Source organism: Dreissena polymorpha, chromosome 6, assembly GCF_020536995.1.
Source record: "Dreissena polymorpha isolate Duluth1 chromosome 6, UMN_Dpol_1.0, whole genome shotgun sequence".
NCBI classification, from domain to species: Eukaryota; Metazoa; Mollusca; class Bivalvia; order Myida; family Dreissenidae; genus Dreissena; species Dreissena polymorpha.
This window is the reverse complement of record NC_068360.1, coordinates 14428968-14448391: the sequence shown is the minus strand read 5'-3', so window position 1 is coordinate 14448391 and position 19424 is coordinate 14428968. Positions and strand designations below refer to the sequence as shown.

At 37.1% G+C, this 19424-nt stretch overlaps 1 protein-coding gene and 1 long non-coding RNA gene across 5 annotated transcripts in view; both read right to left on the bottom strand.

Moving 5' to 3' along the window:
• Positions 1-658: 658 nt before the first annotated feature.
• Positions 659-19424, bottom strand: part of LOC127836593 (methionine--tRNA ligase, mitochondrial-like) — a 27017-nt gene continuing 8251 nt past the window's right edge. For all 3 annotated transcript variants that reach the window (XM_052363252.1, XM_052363253.1, XM_052363255.1), the window contains exons 4-12: positions 19161-19247; positions 15603-15731; positions 14963-15068; positions 13465-13592; positions 12355-12467; positions 8091-8190; positions 7339-7456; positions 4331-4522; positions 659-1595 (exon numbers count right to left, since the gene is read on the bottom strand). In XM_052363252.1, the coding sequence (XP_052219212.1) occupies positions 1222-1595; positions 4331-4522; positions 7339-7456; positions 8091-8190; positions 12355-12467; positions 13465-13592; positions 14963-15068; positions 15603-15731; positions 19161-19247 (1347 nt within the window). In that variant the 3' untranslated portion in view covers positions 659-1221. The remainder of the gene's footprint in view (positions 1596-4330; positions 4523-7338; positions 7457-8090; positions 8191-12354; positions 12468-13464; positions 13593-14962; positions 15069-15602; positions 15732-19160; positions 19248-19424) is intronic.
• LOC127836601 (uncharacterized) lies at positions 8348-9872 on the bottom strand. Of its 2 annotated transcripts, XR_008028838.1 has the most exons (4): positions 9732-9872; positions 8572-9651; positions 8452-8491; positions 8369-8411 (listed from the first exon to the last, which is right to left on the bottom strand). It is a non-coding gene; the product is annotated as an uncharacterized LOC127836601 (long non-coding RNA). The 2 variants fall into 2 exon arrangements; XR_008028837.1 differs by having other exon boundaries at positions 8348-8491.

The following is a 19424-nucleotide window of genomic DNA, read 5'->3' as shown; positions in this document are numbered from 1 at the left end:
ATTGTCAACAGATGTTCAAGTATAACATGAAGGAGAGCTGACTACACCTAAAACTATTGTGTAGAATTTTAATACAGTTGCAAATCGCTACCAGAAACTAATGAGATTGTGAAATGTGTCATAACCCAAATCATACATCCATGTCACAACGCAATTAATAAAAAGTTTCACAATCAATAACCTTTGTTGTGATTAACTTCTTTGTGCAGGGTTCAAACACTAAATGTCTCTCTCAGTATGACTAGCAGCTTACCTAACCTTTCAACTTATAATTAACCCTTTGCATGCTGGGAAATTTGTCGTCTGCTAAAATGTCGTCTGCTGAATTTCTAAAATTAGCATTTTCTTCGATTTTTTTCAAAGAATACTATCAGAATTCTCAATAGCAAACAGTTTGGATCCTGATGAGACGCCATGTTCTGTGGCGTCTCATCTGGATCCAAACTGTTTGCAAAGGCCTTCAAAATTCGGTTCCAGCATTGAAAGAGTTAATAATCAGTGAAACTCCTATTTATGTCACCAACAGATCGAGTCCATCACGTTTCGTTTGTAAAATGTCTTATCATACTATATCTGAGTAAAATACATGATATTTTTGCATATTGACCTGAGTGTGGGAATTTAGGACAATTGGAGTGAACATGATGTAATACAATGCTAAACATAGTTATTCTTATTTATTGTTTACACTCATTTATTGGAGCAAAACTTGTGATATAAAACATAAAAACCAAGAGATGTGTTTGCCAGAAACACAATGCCCCCTATTGCGCCGCTTTGAAATAAAATTTCAATATATCATTTGGCAGGTTTAGAAATTATCTCCCTTTTAAAGCTTTTGACTTCCCTTGGATTGTATTTTTTTACTTTTGACCTTGAAGGATGACCTTGACCTTTCACCACTCAAAATGTGCAGCTTCATGAGATACACATGCATGCCAAATATCAAGTTGCTATCTTCAATATTGCAAAAGTTATGGCCAATGTTTAAGTTTTCGGACGGACTGACAGACTGACAGACAGTTCAACTGCTATATGCCATCCTACCGGGGGCATAAAAATCTTGTTATAACTTTAGGACAAATTTTTAAATAACTGCAATAAATGTGTCATTTGACACACACATATACACGTTTGGTATTCAAACATCACCCAATGACAATTTTTGCAAAAACATCAAATCATAATAAAACACAAACAATTAAGAACCCTCTAACAGTATCAGCTATTAGGCACATCCAATCGTTTCAAAAGAACACCATCATTTGGACCTAAAGGGTAAAAATCTGGCGAGTTCAAATATGGTTTTCTAGCGAGCTCAAAAGTCCGTTTCTCCGCGGGAATTCCCAGCCGACTCAACAGTCGATCACTGATAGCAGGTATCGCTGGCTGCAGCAGAATCCCGCACACTCTGAGTGTCTCTAGCGAGATGTGGATCACCGTTTTTACGTATTCAATGTCGGAAGGATTGGTTGAGTTCTTAAGTTTCCATGGCGCGTGTGCTTGCGTGAGACCGTTACACCATCGCAGGTAGGACATAATGCTCTCGATGCCAAGGTAGAAGTTGAGGTTGTCGTAATGTTTATTGACTGTTTCTGAAAAAAGGAAAAGCCTTATATCAATAACAATATCATTACAGAAGGTATTTGTGGTACTTATTGGACGTTTCTGAAAAAAGGAAAAGCCTTATATCAACAACAATATCATAACAGAAGGTATTTGTGGTGCTTATTGACAGCTTCTGATAAAAGGGAAGTCTATATCAATTACAACGTTATAACTGAACATAATGCATGGCCTTCTCTAAAGATGTATGCCAATTCTAAAACGTATATACATAAGTAGGATAGATACAAGAAGTTGATTCATTACACTCTGAAATCAGTTATGGTCTCCTATTGATACAAATGTGAATATCTGATTTAAAGTTGTTGTTTTTTTGTCTGAAGTTTTAAGTCTGAGAACAATACACATTGCACCAAACAGTGGTAGGATTGCAAAGAAATTAAATGGGTAATAGGATATTGACAATGTACCAGGCAGACTATTGACAAGGATATTGACGAGGTACCATGTAAGAATATTGACAAGGTATTAGGCTATGATATTGACAAGGTAACAGGCAATGATATTGACAAGGTAACAGGCTAGGATATTGACAATATAACAGGCAAGGATATTGGCAATGTATTAGGTAAGGATATTGACAAGGTATCAGGTAAGGATATTGGCAATGTACAAGGTAAGGATATTGACAATGTATCAGGTAAGGATATTGACAAGGTAACAGGCAAGGATATTGACAAGGTAGCAGGCAATGGTATTGACAAGGTAACAGGCAAGGATATTGACAAGGTATTAGGCTGGTATGTTCACAAGGTATCAGGTAAGGATATTGACAAGGTATCCTCTAAGGATAATGACAAGTTTCAGGTTAGGATGTTGACAAGGTATCAGGCAAAGATATTGACAAGGTATCAGGTTAGGATAGTGACAAGGTATCAGGTAACGATATTGACAAGGTATCAAACAAGGATAGCGACAAGTTATCAGGCAAGCATATTGAAATCGTTTTAGGCTATGATATTGACAACGTATCAGGTAATGATACTGACAAGGCATCAGGTAAGGGTATTGACAAGGTAACAGTTAATGATACTGACAGGGTATCAGGTAAGGATATTGACAAGGTATCAGGTAATGATATGGACAAGGTATTAGGTAAGGATAGTGACAATGTATCAGGTAAGGATATTCACAAGATATCAGGTAAGTATATTGACAATGTATCAGGTAAGTATATTGACAATATATCAGGTATGGATAGTGACAGATATCAGGTAAGGATATTGACAATGTATCTGGTAAGGATATATACATTATATCCGGTAAGGATATTGACAAGGTATCAGGTGAGGAAATCGACAAGGTTTGAGGTACAGATATTGACAATTTTTCAGGCCAAGAAGTCAGGTAAGGATATTGACACTATATCAGGATATTGATGATATATCATGCAAGGATATTGACAAGGTTTCAGGTAAGGAAATATACATTTTATCAGGCAAGAATATTGGCAAGGTAAGAGGTAAGGATTATGACAAGGTATCAGGCTTGAATATTGACAATGTATCAGGTTAGAATATTGACAAGGTATCAGGTAAAGATATGTACAAGGTTTCATGTAAGGAAACTGACAAGATATCAGGGAAGGATATTGGCAAGGTAAAATACATGTATGTAATAATCCATTTTTGTTTAAGTTACAATATCAATACAAGAAACTGTCGGAGACGGGTGATGCTCCCCAAAGTTTTTTTTTGTCACAATATTGCACTATATATTCAGATAAAAGGAAACGTCTAGTAGTTGGGGGGACAAGAATTGCACTATATGTACAGTTAATGGAAAATTTCAAAGGGCCATAACTCTGTGAAAAATCATCCGACCAGAACCGGCTGATAATATGCATGTCTCCTCTTGGTAGTGGCGCTTCCCATAAAGTTTAATTGAATTCCAGTCATTAATAGCTGAGAAATAGCCGTACAAAAATTGTGCACGGACGGACGGACACACTCACGGACAGACGAAGCGGTGATTATATGCTCCCCCCCAAAATTTTTTGGGGGAGTATAAAAATACATGACATGCAATTCTTTAAATTACAGCACTGTCATAAAGTTGCATCCTTCGTATGAAGATGTACCAAATTTGAACATGAAAAATATGATGTCCATAATACCTGCTCAATTGTAAAGTACCCAAGAGCTTTGGCCATGCCCCATGCCTACAAATGATCTAAAGTTCAATGGAAGTCATTTCTTAAACATTAAACCCATGAAAATCAAAGCTAACCTTACTTGTAATAAGTGCTAATCTGTGAAAATTTTATGTCCATGAAGGTCTTTTCTAAAGTTAATCTCATATGTTTTTAATAGTCCTAACTTCTTATAATAGCTAGAAAAAAACATATTGCCATCCCATGGAATTGGAACCTAAGTCCTCTATAAGAAAGAGGCCAACAGGCTATCATTGCGCTATGAAGCCTTTTATATTGGGACCTAAACATAATGGCTATATTAATACTCGTCATATTTTCAGTTTTTTGGGGGAAAAGCCTTATAAAGACTTTATTGTTTTTAAGATTTAGAATGATGATTATGCATTTATGAACAAATGTTTCAAACATATTTCTTAGTCAAGAGCATTATTTCGCTTGTTTACACATAATGCATACACTTTTTTTTGAAAATGACAATTTTAAAAATCATCATTTTATCAAACTGTGAACAAGTCCCTTAAATATCCCTAATTGATGTTATTCACCTACCAACAAGCATTTCCAGGTTTTCAAAAGTCTCCCTATCAGAAGTGTTGAATTTAGACTGGTACACGTCCATATATTTTCTGGGGTAGATCTGGTCTGGGTTTAGACTGGTGGCCGTGCAGCGTTGCAGTAGGTTGCCCAGTGTGTTTACTATGTCGGCATTCACATACTCGATGGCTACCTTCTCATTAAAGTCTGAAGTAAAAAGAAATAAGATTTAAATTTACATTTATTCATAGTGGTTCAATATGTCACAGTCACTTACATGCTCAATGGCTACCTTTTCATAGAAGTCTGAAAGACATTTTGTTTTAAATTTACTATCAATGTAACCTTTATTGATTGTGGTGATAAATGTCACAGGGGCATCAATAATTCCATGCACAAAAACTGTTCTACTGATTGACCTCTGACCTTCAAGGTAGGCATGTGGCTCTTGTGGCAAAAACAATATGTCATATTGTTTAAAATTTAAGCTAGGCATGTAGCTCGACTTAAAAATGGCACAGGAGACTAAACAAGAGCACCGCCTTGCGGGTGCAGAACACTCATCTATTTTCTTTTTAAAGGTGAAGGGACTCTCATTTTCAATCACAAAGGAGGGAGGGGTGGATTGAAGAGGGGTGTATATTGTGGGGTTGTGGACATTTATTATATTATCTTCCAAAAAGCGAAATTTTTTTTTTTAAAAATCAGGGGGGGGGGGGGGATTTTTTGGGTGCGATGGTTGGACGGTATTTCAAACATAACTGTTTAAAAAAAAATGGGGGGGGGGGGGTGGTGGGGTATAGTATGAGGGTGTGGTGGTAATTTGTGAGATGATCTTAAAAAGAAAAAAAAAAAAAAAGAAAAAAAAATAAATTGGGGGTGGGTGGGGGGGGGGTGGGGGTGGGGGTATAGTGTGAGGGTGTGGTGGTCATTTGTGAGATTATCTTTAAAAAAAAAAAAAATTGAGGGGGGAGGGGGGGGGAGGGGGTGAGGGCTCGGGAGATGGTTTGGGTGGAGTCTATTGTGGTATGTCAGGTAAGAGTAGTTTTGTCAAAGTATCAATCAAAACTTATCATAAATAAGGAAGTTATGGCAATTTTAGCAAACTTTAATAATTTGACCTTGAGAGTCAAGGTCATTCAAAGGTCAAGGTAAAATTCAACTTGCCAGGTACAGTAACCTCATGATAGCATGAAAGTATTTGAAGTTTTAAAGCAATAGCCTTGATACTTAAGAAGTAAAATGGATCGAAACACAAAATTTAACCATATATTCAAAGTTACTAAGTCAAAAAAGGGCCATAATTCCATAACAATGACAACCAGAGTTATGCAACTTGTCCTTTTACTGTACCCTTATGATAGTTTGTGAGTGTTACAAGTATGAAAGCAATATCTATGATACTTTAGGGGTAAAGTGGACCAAAACACAAATCTTAACCAAATTTTCAATTTTCTAAGTATAAAGGGCCCATAATTCCGTCCAAATGCCAGTCAGAGGTACATAACTTTGCCTGCACGGTCCCCTTATGATAGTAAGTGTTGCAAGTATGAAAGCAATAGCTTTGATACTGTAGGAATAAAGTGGACCTAAACACAAAACTTAACCAAATATTCAATTTTCTAAGTATAAAAAGGGCACATAATTCTGTCAAAATGCCAGTCAGAGTTACATTACTTTGCCTGCACAGTCCCCTTATGATAGTTAGTAAGTGTTGCAAGTATGAAAGCAATAGCTTTGATACTTAGGAATAAAATGGACCTAAACACAAAACTTAACCAAAATTTTCAATTTATAAGTATAAAAAGGGCACATAATTCTGTCAAAATGCACGCCAGAGTTATCTAACTTTGCCTGCCCAGTCCCCTCATGATAGTAAGTAAGTGTACCAAGTTTGAATGCAATAGCATTGATAGTTTCTGAGAAAAGTGGACCTAAACGCAAAACTTAACCAAAATTTTCAATTTTCTAAGTATAAAAAGGGCACATAATTCTGTCAAAATGCATGCCAGAGTTATCTTACTTTGCCTGTCCAGTCCCCTCATGATAGTAAGTAAGTGTACCAAGTTTGAGTGCAATAGCATTGATAGTTTCTGAGAAAAGTGGACCTAAACGCAAAACTTAACCGGACGCTGACGCCAACTCCGAGGCCGACCCCAAGGTGATGACAATAGCTCATAATTTTTGTCCAAAAAATAGATGAGCTAAAAAGGACAAGGTGACCTTAGCCGTGAAAATTTGTCGGAAGGTAAACTTTGTACCTTGTAAGTGACTAAGTAATGTTGTTCCACTTAAGTATTTATATCCAGTTGTACATTCAGAAGAATTTCAAGGGCTATGTTATTTATTAAATATATTTTGATTTTAATATCAAGCAATTCTGCATGTTACTCCTTAAAATTATCAAGCAATAGCAAAAAAAACATTTGTCACTTCTGAAACAGAACATTGACAGATAAAAGTGGACAAAAGGCTGAGGCATATTTTAAAAGGGTGGGGCAAAAAAAGGTAGGTGAGCCCTTCTGTTATTCTGCTTAAGCTAATTCCTTATTTGAGCAATGATATGTACAAATCCTCTCCATATATAGTAAAGCAGACAGGGCATATATCAGCAAAAACTATTGTAGTCTGACCTTTGATCCCCTGGAACCAATATAACTTGGACTTAAAGAGATTGCAAAGAAAAAAAAAAGATGATCAGGAATTATTTGCTTCATTGCAAAACCTGGACTTTCTACAAAGTTATGATGTGTATTAGTTAAATTGAGCCTCGTTTGGAAAAAAAACTGGGCTTAATCAATGAGCGCAAGTGTTGTCCCAGATTAGCCAGTGCTGTCTTCACAGGCTAATCAGGCACACCATTTTCCGCTTTTAAGGACCCTCCTTTAAATGAAGCCTATTCTAACTAAAATCTAGTATAGGCTGAAAGTTTTGTCCCTGATTAGCCTGCGCAGACTGTGATGACACCCACATGCATTAAGCCCAGATTTCCCAGAACGAGGCTTAGTTGATTGAAGACCTACTTCCATCATGGTGCGGCACTCCCTCTCTCAGCAAGTAGTATCTCAGTACGTCCGCCTGGCCGCCATATTTGTTCTTAAGTGCAAATGGGTCGACAACGTTACCTAGACTCTTAGACATCTGAAGCCAGAGAAAATTAATCATGTGGTCTATAATGTCAAACATTCATTTAGACTTAGACACCCCAGTTCTGCTCAGCCCAACAGGAACCTATAATTGCTTGTTGAGCGTTAAACTGTATTTCAACAGAACACTTATTAACAAAATATGATTATCACACTCTGGCTCAACCCTACTTACATCAGTAACATACACAAGCCTTAAGCCATGTATGGTAACATTTCAAATTTACTATTAAATGGTTATTTCACCCCACTTCTCCACAACATGAGCATGTACTTGCTGCTCCACATTATTGACCGCATACTTTTAAATAATTCGGTGAATATCTTCATGCATATTTAGACATTTGAAGCTGAAATGCTTATCAATAAAGACAATCCAGCACTGATTAGATAAACAATGTGATGCCCTAAGGAAGAGGCCGTTAAAGACTTGAGTGCAAACTACATACTTATATTTAAAATATATATGAAACATGCATAGTTACATAAACTATCATTATTATTATATAAGCATGATCTTTATCACTATATTTAAATACATAAATAAATATATAAATATTGTAGATATATGTTTAATTATATTTTTTAACAGTGAGCACTTTCATGTTATAAACAATGTTTTACTGTACCTTGGTATTGTCAACCCTCCAGTGTGAATGACAGAAGATCTTTCTAGGTGGTTCTAGACCCGTTGCCATGAGGAATGCTGGCCAGTACACAGCATGAAACCTGGAAATACAGCATCATTACTATGTGCATGTCTCACTACCTGGCAATAGAGAAACATCAATATGTGCATGTCTCACTACCTGACAATACATGTATCACTACCTGGCAATAGAGAAACATCAATATGTGCATGTCTCACTACCTGGCAATAAGCAACATCAATATGAGCAGGTGTCACTACCTGGCAATAGAGCAACATCAATATGTGCATGTCTCACTACCTGGCAATACAGCAACATAAATATGTGCATGTCTCACTACCTCACAATACAGCAACATCAACATGTGCATGTCTCACTACCTGGCAATACAGCAACAACAATATGTGCATGCCTCACTACCTGGCAGTAGAGCAACATCAATATGTGCATGTCTCACTACCTGGCAAAACAGCAACATCAATATGTGCATGTCTCACTACCTAGCAGTAGAGCAACATCAATATGTGCATGTCTCACTACCTGGCAATACAGCAACATCAATATGAGCAGGTGTCACTACCTGGCAATAGAGCAACATCAATATGTGCATGTCTCACTACCTGGCAATAGAGCAACATCAATATGAGCAGGTGTCACTACCTGGCAATAGAACAACATCAATATGTGCATGTCTCACTACCTGGCAATACAGCAACATAAATATGTGCATGTCTCACTACCTGGCAATACAGCAACATCAATATGTGCATGTCTCACTACCTGGCAATACAGCAACATCAATATGTGCATGTCTCACTACCTGGCAATAGAGCAACATCAATATGTGCATGTCTCACTACCTGGCAATAGAGCAACATCAATATGTGCATGTCTCACTACTTAGCAATACAGCAACATCAATATGTGCATGTCTCACTACCTGGTAATACAGCAACATCAATATGTGCATGTCTCACTACCTGGTAAAACAGCAACATCAATATGCGCAGGTGTCACTACCTGGCAATACAGCAACATCAATGTGAGCAGGTGGCACTACCTGGTAATACAGCAACATCAATATGTGCATGTCTCACTACCGGGCAATAGAGCAACATCAATATGTGCATATCTCACTACCTGGCAATAGAGAAACATCAATATGTGCATGTCTCTCTACCTGACAATACAGCAACATCAATATGTGCATGTCTCTCTACCTGACAATAGAGCGACATCAATATGTGCATGTCTCAATACCTGGCAATACAGCAACATCAATTTGTGCATGTCTCTCTAACTGACACTGGAGCAACATCAATATGTGCATGTCTCAATACCTGGCAATACAGCAACATCAATATGTGCATGTCTCTCTACCTGACAATACAGCAACATCAATATGTGCATGTCTCACTACCTGGCAATACAGCAACAACAATATGTGCAGGTGTCACTACTTGGCAATACAGCAACATCAATATGTGCATGTCTCTCTACCTGACAATAGAGCAACATCAATATGTGCATGTCTCAATACCTAACAATAGAGCAACATCAATATATGCATGTCTCTCTACCTGACAATACATCAACATCAATATGTGCATGTCTCAATACCTGACAATAGAGCAACATCAATATGTGCATGTCTCACTACCTGACAATAGAGCAAAATCAATATGTGCATGTCTCTCTACCTGACAATAGAGCAACATCAATATGTGCATGTCTCTCTACCTGACAATAGAGCAACATCAGTATGTGCTTGTCTCTCTACCTGACAATAGAGCAACATCAATATGTGCATGTCTCAATACCTGACAAAACAGCAACATCAATATGTGCATGTCTCAATACTTGACAATAGAGCAACATCAATATGTGCAAGTCTCAATACCTGACAATACAGCAACATCAATATGTGGATGTCTCACTACCTGGCAATACAGCAACATTAACATGTGCATGTCTCTCTACCTGGCAATAGAGCAACATCAATATGTGCAGATGTCTCTCTACCTGGCAATAGAACAACATCAATATGTGCATGTCTCTCTACCTGGCACTACAGCAACATCAATATGTGCAGATGTCTCTTTACCTGGCAATAGAACAACATCAATATGTGCATGTCTCTCTACCTGGCACTACAGCAACATCAATATGTGCAGATGTCTCTCTACCTGGCAATAGAACAACATCAATATGTGCATGTCTCTCTACCTGGCACTACAGCAACATCAATATGTGCACGTCTCTTTACCTGGCAATAGAGCAACATCAATATGTTCAGGTGTCACTACCTGGCAATACAGCAACATCAATATGTGCATGTCTCACTACCTGGCAATACAGCAACATCAATGTGTGCATGTCCCAATACATGGCAATAGAGCAACATCAATATGTGCATGCCTCACTACCTGGCAATATAGCAACATCAATATGTGCAGGTCTCACTACCTGGCAATATAGCAACATCAATATGTGCATGCCTCACTACCTGGCAATATAGCAACATCAATATGTGCATGCCTCACTACCTGGCAATATAGCAACATCAATATGTGCATGTCTCTCTACCTGGCAATAGAGCAACATCAATATGTGCATGTCTCTCTACCTGGCAATAGAGCAACATCAATATGGGCATGTCTCTTTACCTGGCAATAGAGCAATATCAATATGTGCAGGTCTCACTACCTGGCAATAGAGCAACATCAATATGTGCAGGTCTCACACACTATCTAGCTCTATTGGTAGAGAGCTGGAATACCAATCCAAGTATCATATATTTAATTCCCAACCCAGCCACATAACCTGTGTGGGAAATTGTCCAGAAATCATTTCTACGCCCACCCTTTCCCTCTCGTACCTCTGATTCAAGTAGGGCAAATTTTAGTTAGTGGCATAAGTATGTGCACTAAACAGAGTAACCAGAAAAATTCTGAATAGGTTGCCTGAAATACTGCTTAAACAAGATTCTGCGTTCTAGAAACACATAATTATGCACCTTGTGGAAGCGTTGTTATTATTCATTCACTTGCCTTTTTTATTTAACCTTTCTTAGAGTTTTTAGAGATGACATTTAAACAAGTATCATAGTTTTGTATCGAGCTGTATTGATATTTGATGAAAACTTTTAGGTCAACCAAGATTTTGGACCTTATGAAAAAGTAGGTCAATGATTTTGGTGTGTTGATGGTGTTCAAAAACATCGTCCATGCAAGTATCAAAGCTTTGTAGGAAAAATTATTTATGTAAAACAAACGTGTTTTTGGGTCAACCCCACACATATCAACAGACAGACAGAAGGACAGAAGAATGATAAGACATGTCAATCTCTATATTCCTCTCCCCATCTGTATATATTGTGGGCATAAAAACCTGAAAATCCAAATAATCAAACAAACATATGTATGTGTGTCAGTCTCAAACGATATGATGTACACGCAAGAGGAAGTTCAAATATGTGAAAATAACACTCAATATTTCTCTTGTACAGGTATTATGTTTGAAACCCTCTTGGGGGAACCAAAATAGGTAAGGCAACATTCTTGAGAATATCTTTTCCAATCAATTGGGGAAACCAAACAGGTAAGACAACCTATTGAAGAATATCTTTTCCAAAATAAACATGGAAGACAACCTACTTGAGAATATCTTTTCCAAACTAAACATGTAAGGCAACCTACTTGAGAATATCTTTTCAAAACCAAACAGGTAAGAAAACCTACTTGAGAATATCTTTTCCAAACCAAACAGGTAAGACAACCTACTTGAGAATATCTTTTCCAAACCAAACAGGTAAGAAAACCTACTTGAGAATATCTTTTCCAAACCAAACAGGTAAGACAACCTACTTGAGAATATCTTTTACAGACCAAACATGTAAGACAACCTACTTGGGAACATCTTTCCAAACCAAACTGGTAAGACAACCTACTTGAGTATATTTCTACCAAACCAAACAGGTAAGACAACCTACTTGAGAATATCTTTTCCAAACCAAACAGGTAAGACAACCTACTTGAGAATATCTTGTCCAAACCAAACAGGTAAGACAACCTACTTGAGAATATCTTTTCCAAACCAAACAGGCAAGGCAACCTACTTGAGGATATCTTTTCCAAACCAAACAGGTAAGACAACCCATTTTAGAATATCTTTTCCAAACCAAACAGGTAAGACAACCTACTGTATAATATCTTTTCCAAACCAAACAGGTATGACAACCTACTTGAGAATATCTTTTCCTATCACCTGCACATCTGGGGGCCAGACACTTTGTGACTTTGTGGGAAATCCTGACACAGTGAGGTAGTTAAACAAAGCATCCAGCCAAACATAGACCTGGAAATAGAAAATAAAGCTTTCAGTCAACACTTGATCTGGAAATACAAAATAAAGCTTGTAGTCAACAGTTGATCTGTAAATACAAAATAAAGCTTCTAGTCAACACTTGATCTGGAAATACAAAATAAAGCTTTTAGTCAACACTTGATCTGGAAATAAAACATACTACGCCTTTGCAAATTTACTTTAATATGTTCATATTAAATAACTTCAAAAGGGTAGGGCAACAAGTTTTTACAACATTAGAGATAAACCCTTCCGTCAGTAAAAAGCAAATATGGAAGTAGAAAATCAAGGTTTGAGTAAAAGGAAAACCTTGAAATCAAAAATGAGTCTCGCTCTGTGAAAAGGGGGTTAAATGCAAGTGGGTGAAATGAAGTCATCGATTAGCCTGTTCAGTCTGCACAGGCTAATCAGGGACGACACTTTTTGCCTGAACTCGATTTTTGCTAAGAAGAGACTTTCTTGAAACAAAAAACATCATAAAAGTGGAAAGTTTGGTCCCTGATTAGCCTGTGCAGACTGCACAGGCTAATGGGACAACACTGTACGCACTTGCATAAAACCCCTTTTTTACATAGCACGGCCCAAATATTAGTTTAAATGCATTTAATAAGGAAATTGAAAATAATAAAACTAATGAAAAGCAGAAACAAACATTTGAAAATGGTGAAATATTAAACTTTTATCAAACATAGACTCGTAAATAAATTTTGGTATGGTATAAAATGGACAAAAAAGCATTTTACACATAGTATATAGCTTAATATTGATGTGAAAATAGAGAAAACACAATTGCTAAGCCCTTTTTATTTATGGTTAAGCAGATACAAGGTGTGATCCATATGATTTGTCAACCCACATAAAATTAAAATCTGATTTTTTCAAATTCAATTTTAATTTCACATCCCCCCCTCTAACCACCACAGCCCTTAAAGATGTCACACAATTGGACATAAATCATGATGAAACAAATGAAAGTATATGTACCTACTGTTTGAGAAGGGTCGCCTGGTACCTGGATACCCCAGGTCAACCTCGAGTGTGACCTTGACACAGAGAGGTCACAAAGGTCATTGACATAGCAACGAACATCTGTCTCAAAATTCTTGGGATATATCACTGAAAACAAAAGTTTAAATGCTATCTATAATGACTCGAGGAAATGCAATATTTATTATTAAAAAAAAATTCAGTAAAAAATCCTGTATGCAATTTTCCCCTTGAGTCGTCTGTAATTTTTATAAAGATGTTTCATCACAAATATTTTATAAATATACAAATAATGTTGCATTTTTTAAAAATGTTTATTGTCTGTAAACATCAAAATAAACTATTGTGTTGATAATGTCAAACCGCCATCTTGAAAATAATGTTCTTCTTGAGTAATGGATTCTGATTGGCTGTTCTAATGTCAAGATTTGCATACTATATATATATCCTCAAAACTGACGATGCAGTGGAGGTTCATTACTTGTTAAAAAATGTCAAAAGACAACTTAGCATGGAAAATACTCATAAATAAACGATTTTGTGTTACTTAGAAACACTATATGAACAATACATACAGAAGGAAATATTTAATAAGAATGTTTATAACATGACCTACACTCCAGTAGTAAAATTACGCAATGCTCAATTGTGTTTATTACACGGGTGTTATTACACTAGTTATATAACTGTGAAATGACGTCAATTTTTTTACGCAAAATGACGTCATTATTCCAGCGAATTTCTTCAGTTTAACTCTTTTACAATGTGAATAAACAGTGAAAAGAGCATAAAATAAAAAGAAAATGTGTTGGTCATAATATAAATAGAATCTTAGATTCGTGGTCATTTTGTATTGAATTTATTAAACTCGTCATATAAATAAAGATAAAAAAACTCGGCAAGCCTCGTTTTTATCTTTATTTAGATGACTTGTCTAATAAATTCAATACAAAACGACCACTTATGCAAGATTCTATATATCAAGTTATGATAAATTACAATATTTACCTGTTTTTGTGGCATTTGTGTTAAAACATTTTATCCGTAACAAACTACATCATGTGTGAACGTTCTTTCAAGGGATTTCATGTGATAACCAAACTCAAAGAATATACCATACTATAATGTTCTATGTTTACATATCGTCGCTGTCGTTCTCAAACCTCGTAGCTCCAAAATTTTCAAAATATTTTTTTCGTCTTTTCCGAATATATTAAGTCTGGCGCGTGTTTTGTGCTATATCTCGTGATGTAATTTAATTGGGACAATTGGGACAAGTCTTATGCCCCCATAGCAGAACAAACATCCCAAAAGCAGGACTGCCCCGCAGAAATCAGAAGGTATGGCATGTATGCATTTTGTAAGCTTGTCCTTGAACTTACTCAGTAATTACCTCCATTGTCCAGCCAGGCATTGAGCTTGTCCTTGAACTGACTCAGTAATTACCTCCCTTGTCCACCCAGGCATTGAGCTTGTCCTTGAACTGACTCAGTAATTACCTCCCTTGTCCAGCCAGGCATTGAGCTTATCCTTGAACTGACTCAGTGCAAACACGTAGTTTTCCTCCTTCAGCCAGGTAACAGGATGTCCACTCTCCGCAGACACCTGAGTACACAATCAATGACAAAGCTATTATAAGCAGGGCTTTTTTCCTTCTTAAGCAATGGCTTTATATAGGCCCCTTCCCCCCAAGAAAAAGGTCCCTTTACCTAAGAGAATTTCTTTAAAATGAGGCAATATTACCCAAATTTAAAGCTAACTTTTTTAACCCTTTTTCAGTTTTGTCGATAATAAATGGAAGGCTAGGCCATTTCAATAACGTCTAAAAAAGTACATAACTAATTTGTTTTTCTTATACTTTAATTATTATATTGAGTTATATCAAATTAGTTTTTCCCCAATAAGAGGAAAAACTATTACTTTTTCTACCATTCAACTTCGAAAAATGGGTCAGTTTAATGGACCCTTAGATATGCTAGGAAAAGGTCTGTGAAATACAGATAATACTGTTTGTTTTGTTAGTCTCATTTTATCTTAAGGAACAGGCTAGCTAGAATGGTCTGTTCAAAGAAAATCCCAATGCTGAAAATGCATTTTCCTCAGAATGGTGAAGAAAAGGCCTGATATTGAACAAAATACCTTGAATTTGTTCCCTTGATCATCAGTCTTATCGAGGACGTCTTTTTCACCCAGAAATGCCTCGTCTGACACCGAGTACCATCCTGAGTACTCCCCCTTGTAGATAAACCCCTGTCTCATTAGCTCAGACTGCAAAGAGGTTTTATCAAATAAGCAGCGTTTTGGGAAAATGGGGTTTAATGGATGTGCATAAAGTGTCATCTCAGATTAGCCTGATCAGTTGGCACAGGCTTATCTGGGACAACACCGGACACGACATGCATTTAACCCCATTTTTCCAAAACGAGGCTTATATGTATTTCAAAACAATTTTCTTTGGTAAAGTGGATAAGGTATTCACATTTTGACCCCATGGTCCTGGGTTTGATCAATACTTGCCAGGCTTTCTAAAGATTCTGCCCAAACACATTAAGTGCAGGATCTTATCAAAGGTCTTACAACAAATTATAGTTTTGAATGTATTTTGAGTTCACAGCAAAGCAAAACTAGAGCTTTGTCACAGACGTGACGAATACCCCCACATGCTGCATTGACACATACTATTTTGCATGTCGTCTTCACAAAAAACAGCTGACACCATGCTCAATTTTTAAAACGCACTAAGTGACCCCTTGACCTAGTTTTTGACCCAGAAAGGCCCATGTTCTAACTTGGCCTTAAGATCATCTCCATAAAACTTCTGACCAAGTTTGGTGAAGATCGGATGTAAACTACTTGAATTAGAGAGCGGACACCATGCTGAATAATAAACAAGATGTGTTTGTGAAACACAATGTCCCCCTATATGACGTTTGACCTTGTAGGATGACCTTGACCTTGACCCTTCACCACTCAAAATGTGCAGCTCCATGAGATACACATGCATTTCAAATATAAAATTGCTAGCTTCAATATTGCAGAAGTGACATTACATGAGCAATTTTGACTCATATATTTGACCTTGAAGGATGACCTTGACCTTGACCTTTCACCACTAAAAATGTGCAGTTCCATGAGATACACATGCATGCCAAATATCAAGTTGCTATCTTCAATATTGCAAAAGTATTCATAAAATTAGCAATTTGGGCCACATATATTTGACCTCTGACCTTGAAGGATGACCTTGACCTTGACCTTTCACCACCCAAAATGTGCAGCTTCATGAGATACACATGCATGCCAAATATCAAGTTGCTATCTTCAATATTGCAAAAGTACTCATAAAATGAGCGATTTTGGCCACATGTATTTGACATCTGACCTTGAAGGATGACCTTGACCTTGACCTTTCACCACTCAAATTGTGCAGCTCCATGAGATACACATGCATGCCAAATATCAAGTTGCTATCTTGAATATTGAAATACTGCAAAAGTGTACATGAAATGAGCAATTTTGACCCATATATTTGACCTTGAAGGATGACCTTGACCTTTCACCACTCAAAAAGTGCAGCTCCATGAGATACATATGCATGCCAAATATCAAGTTCCTATCTTCAATATTGCAAAAGTTATTGCAAATGTTGGCGCAAACCAGCCAACAGACCAACCAACAGACCAACAGACCAACAGACAGGGCAAAAACAATATGTCCCCCACTTCTTTAGTGGGGGACATAAAAACACACTAAGTGACCCCGTGACCCAGTTTTAGGCCCGGAATGGCCCATGTTCAAACTTGTCCTAAAGATCATTTAGATAAAACTTGTGACCAAGTTTGGTGAGGATTGGATGAAAACTACTTGAATTAGAGAGTCGACAACATGGTGAGGTTTAAAACGCACTAAGATACCCCGTGACCTATTTTTTGACCTGGCATGACCCATATTCAAACTTGACCTAGACATCATCTAGATACAACTTCTGACCAAGTTTAGTGAAGATTGGATGAAAACTACTTGAATAAGAGAGAGGACACCATGCTGAATGTTAAAAAACGCACTAAGTGACCCCGTGACCTAGTTTTTGACGAGGCAAGGCCCATGTTCGAACTTGGCCTTAAGGTCATCTAGATACAAATTCTGACTTAGATTGGTATAGATCAGATGAAAACTACTTGAATTAGAGAGCGAACAACATGGTGAGGTTTAAAACACACTAAGTAACCCCGTGACCTAGTTTTTGACCCGGCATGGCCCATGTTCGAACTTGACCTACACATCATCTAGTTACAACCTCTGACTAAGTGTGGTGAAGATCGGATTTAAACTGCTTGAAATAGAGAGCAGACACCATGCTAAATGTGTAAAACCCTGTGACCTAGTTTTTGATCTGGCATGGTCCATGTTCTAACTTGGCCTTAAGATTATCTAGATACAACTTCTGACTTAGTTTGGTGAAGATCGGATGAAAACTACTTGAATAAGAGAGTGGACACTTAATACGGACCGACAGACAGACCGACCAACAGACAAGTTCACTCCTATATACCCCCCTAAACTTCGTTTGTGGGGGTATAATTAATAACAAGAATGTTATTTAGTGTATTATATAAGTGTTAATAATTGCACAAACTTTAGAACTGCGATCAATATCAAAATAGACCACAGAATAGCCCTGGCCAAATCACTTTTTTCATTTAGCTAACCAGGAAAAACACTAAGCTTCTATACTGTCATGTACAGATTAATTACCGGTAGGGACAAAACTTTCGGCCTAAACTGGATTTTCGTTTAAAAGATACTTCCTTAAAATGAAAAATTCCATAAAGTTTGAAAGAGTCATCCTTGATTAGCCTGTGTGGACTTCACATGCTTATCAGGGACGACTCTTAACACCTTTGAATTCAGCCCAATTTTCACAGAACAAGGTCCATTTAATAATGTCCTGATTCTGGCTGCTATCTTGTGGTGCAGACGAGAAACGCGTGCCAAATTGAAGAGAACCAATGACAACTTCTGTTTTGGTTTTACATACAAGTTGTCTGAATGGTTACAGAAGAGATGTCCTTGACCCATTCCCTGAACAAGACTATTGCCTAGCAATATATGTTCCCTACCGGCTCCACCATTGTCAGATTATTATTTTAATTTTATTTGTTGCCATAACAACCAGAATTTTTGATGTAGGAACAAAATGAACAAAATGAAATGATGTGCATAGTGTTCATATTGCCATCTATCCATGCTTCAAGTTTCATGAAAAAATATTAAGAACTTTAAAAGTTATCGCAGGATCCAGAAAAGTGTGACAGACTCACGGACACACGGACTGACGGACACACAGAGCGCAAACCATAAGTCCCCTCCGGTGAAACCAGAAGGGGACAACAACTCTTTTTGCACAACAATTAATTCAATATGCATTTACTAGTGCAGTGGAGCGATGTTACATGACCTTAAAACGTTGTCTGTACAGGGTAATCATGGACGACACTTTCAACTTGTTTACTTTTCGTTTAAAGTAAGTCTTTTCTTAAAGAAATCCAGATTAGGTAGAAAGTGTTGTCCCTGATTAGCCTGTAGCCTCTGTGGATTACACAGGCTATTCTAGGTCAACACTTTACACACATCCATTAAGCCCCATTTTCACACATCAAGATGCACATGTGCAATTACTTGTACAAGTCCATTTACCCATATATGCTGAACAACTTCTTTATGTCTTCCTTCTGTTGTTCTAATGAAATCTGTGTAGGCAATGCTGAAGCCATCAAACATGGTCTGAAAAATCGACAATTATATCCACATAACGGCATCATGGCATACACAAATACATAGAACCGTATTACATGGCTTGTTATGCAACTTTGAACAAGATGTGTTTGTGAAAGACTATGTCCCCCTATATGATGTTTGACATTGTAGGATGACCTTGACCTTGTGAAGGATGACCTTGAC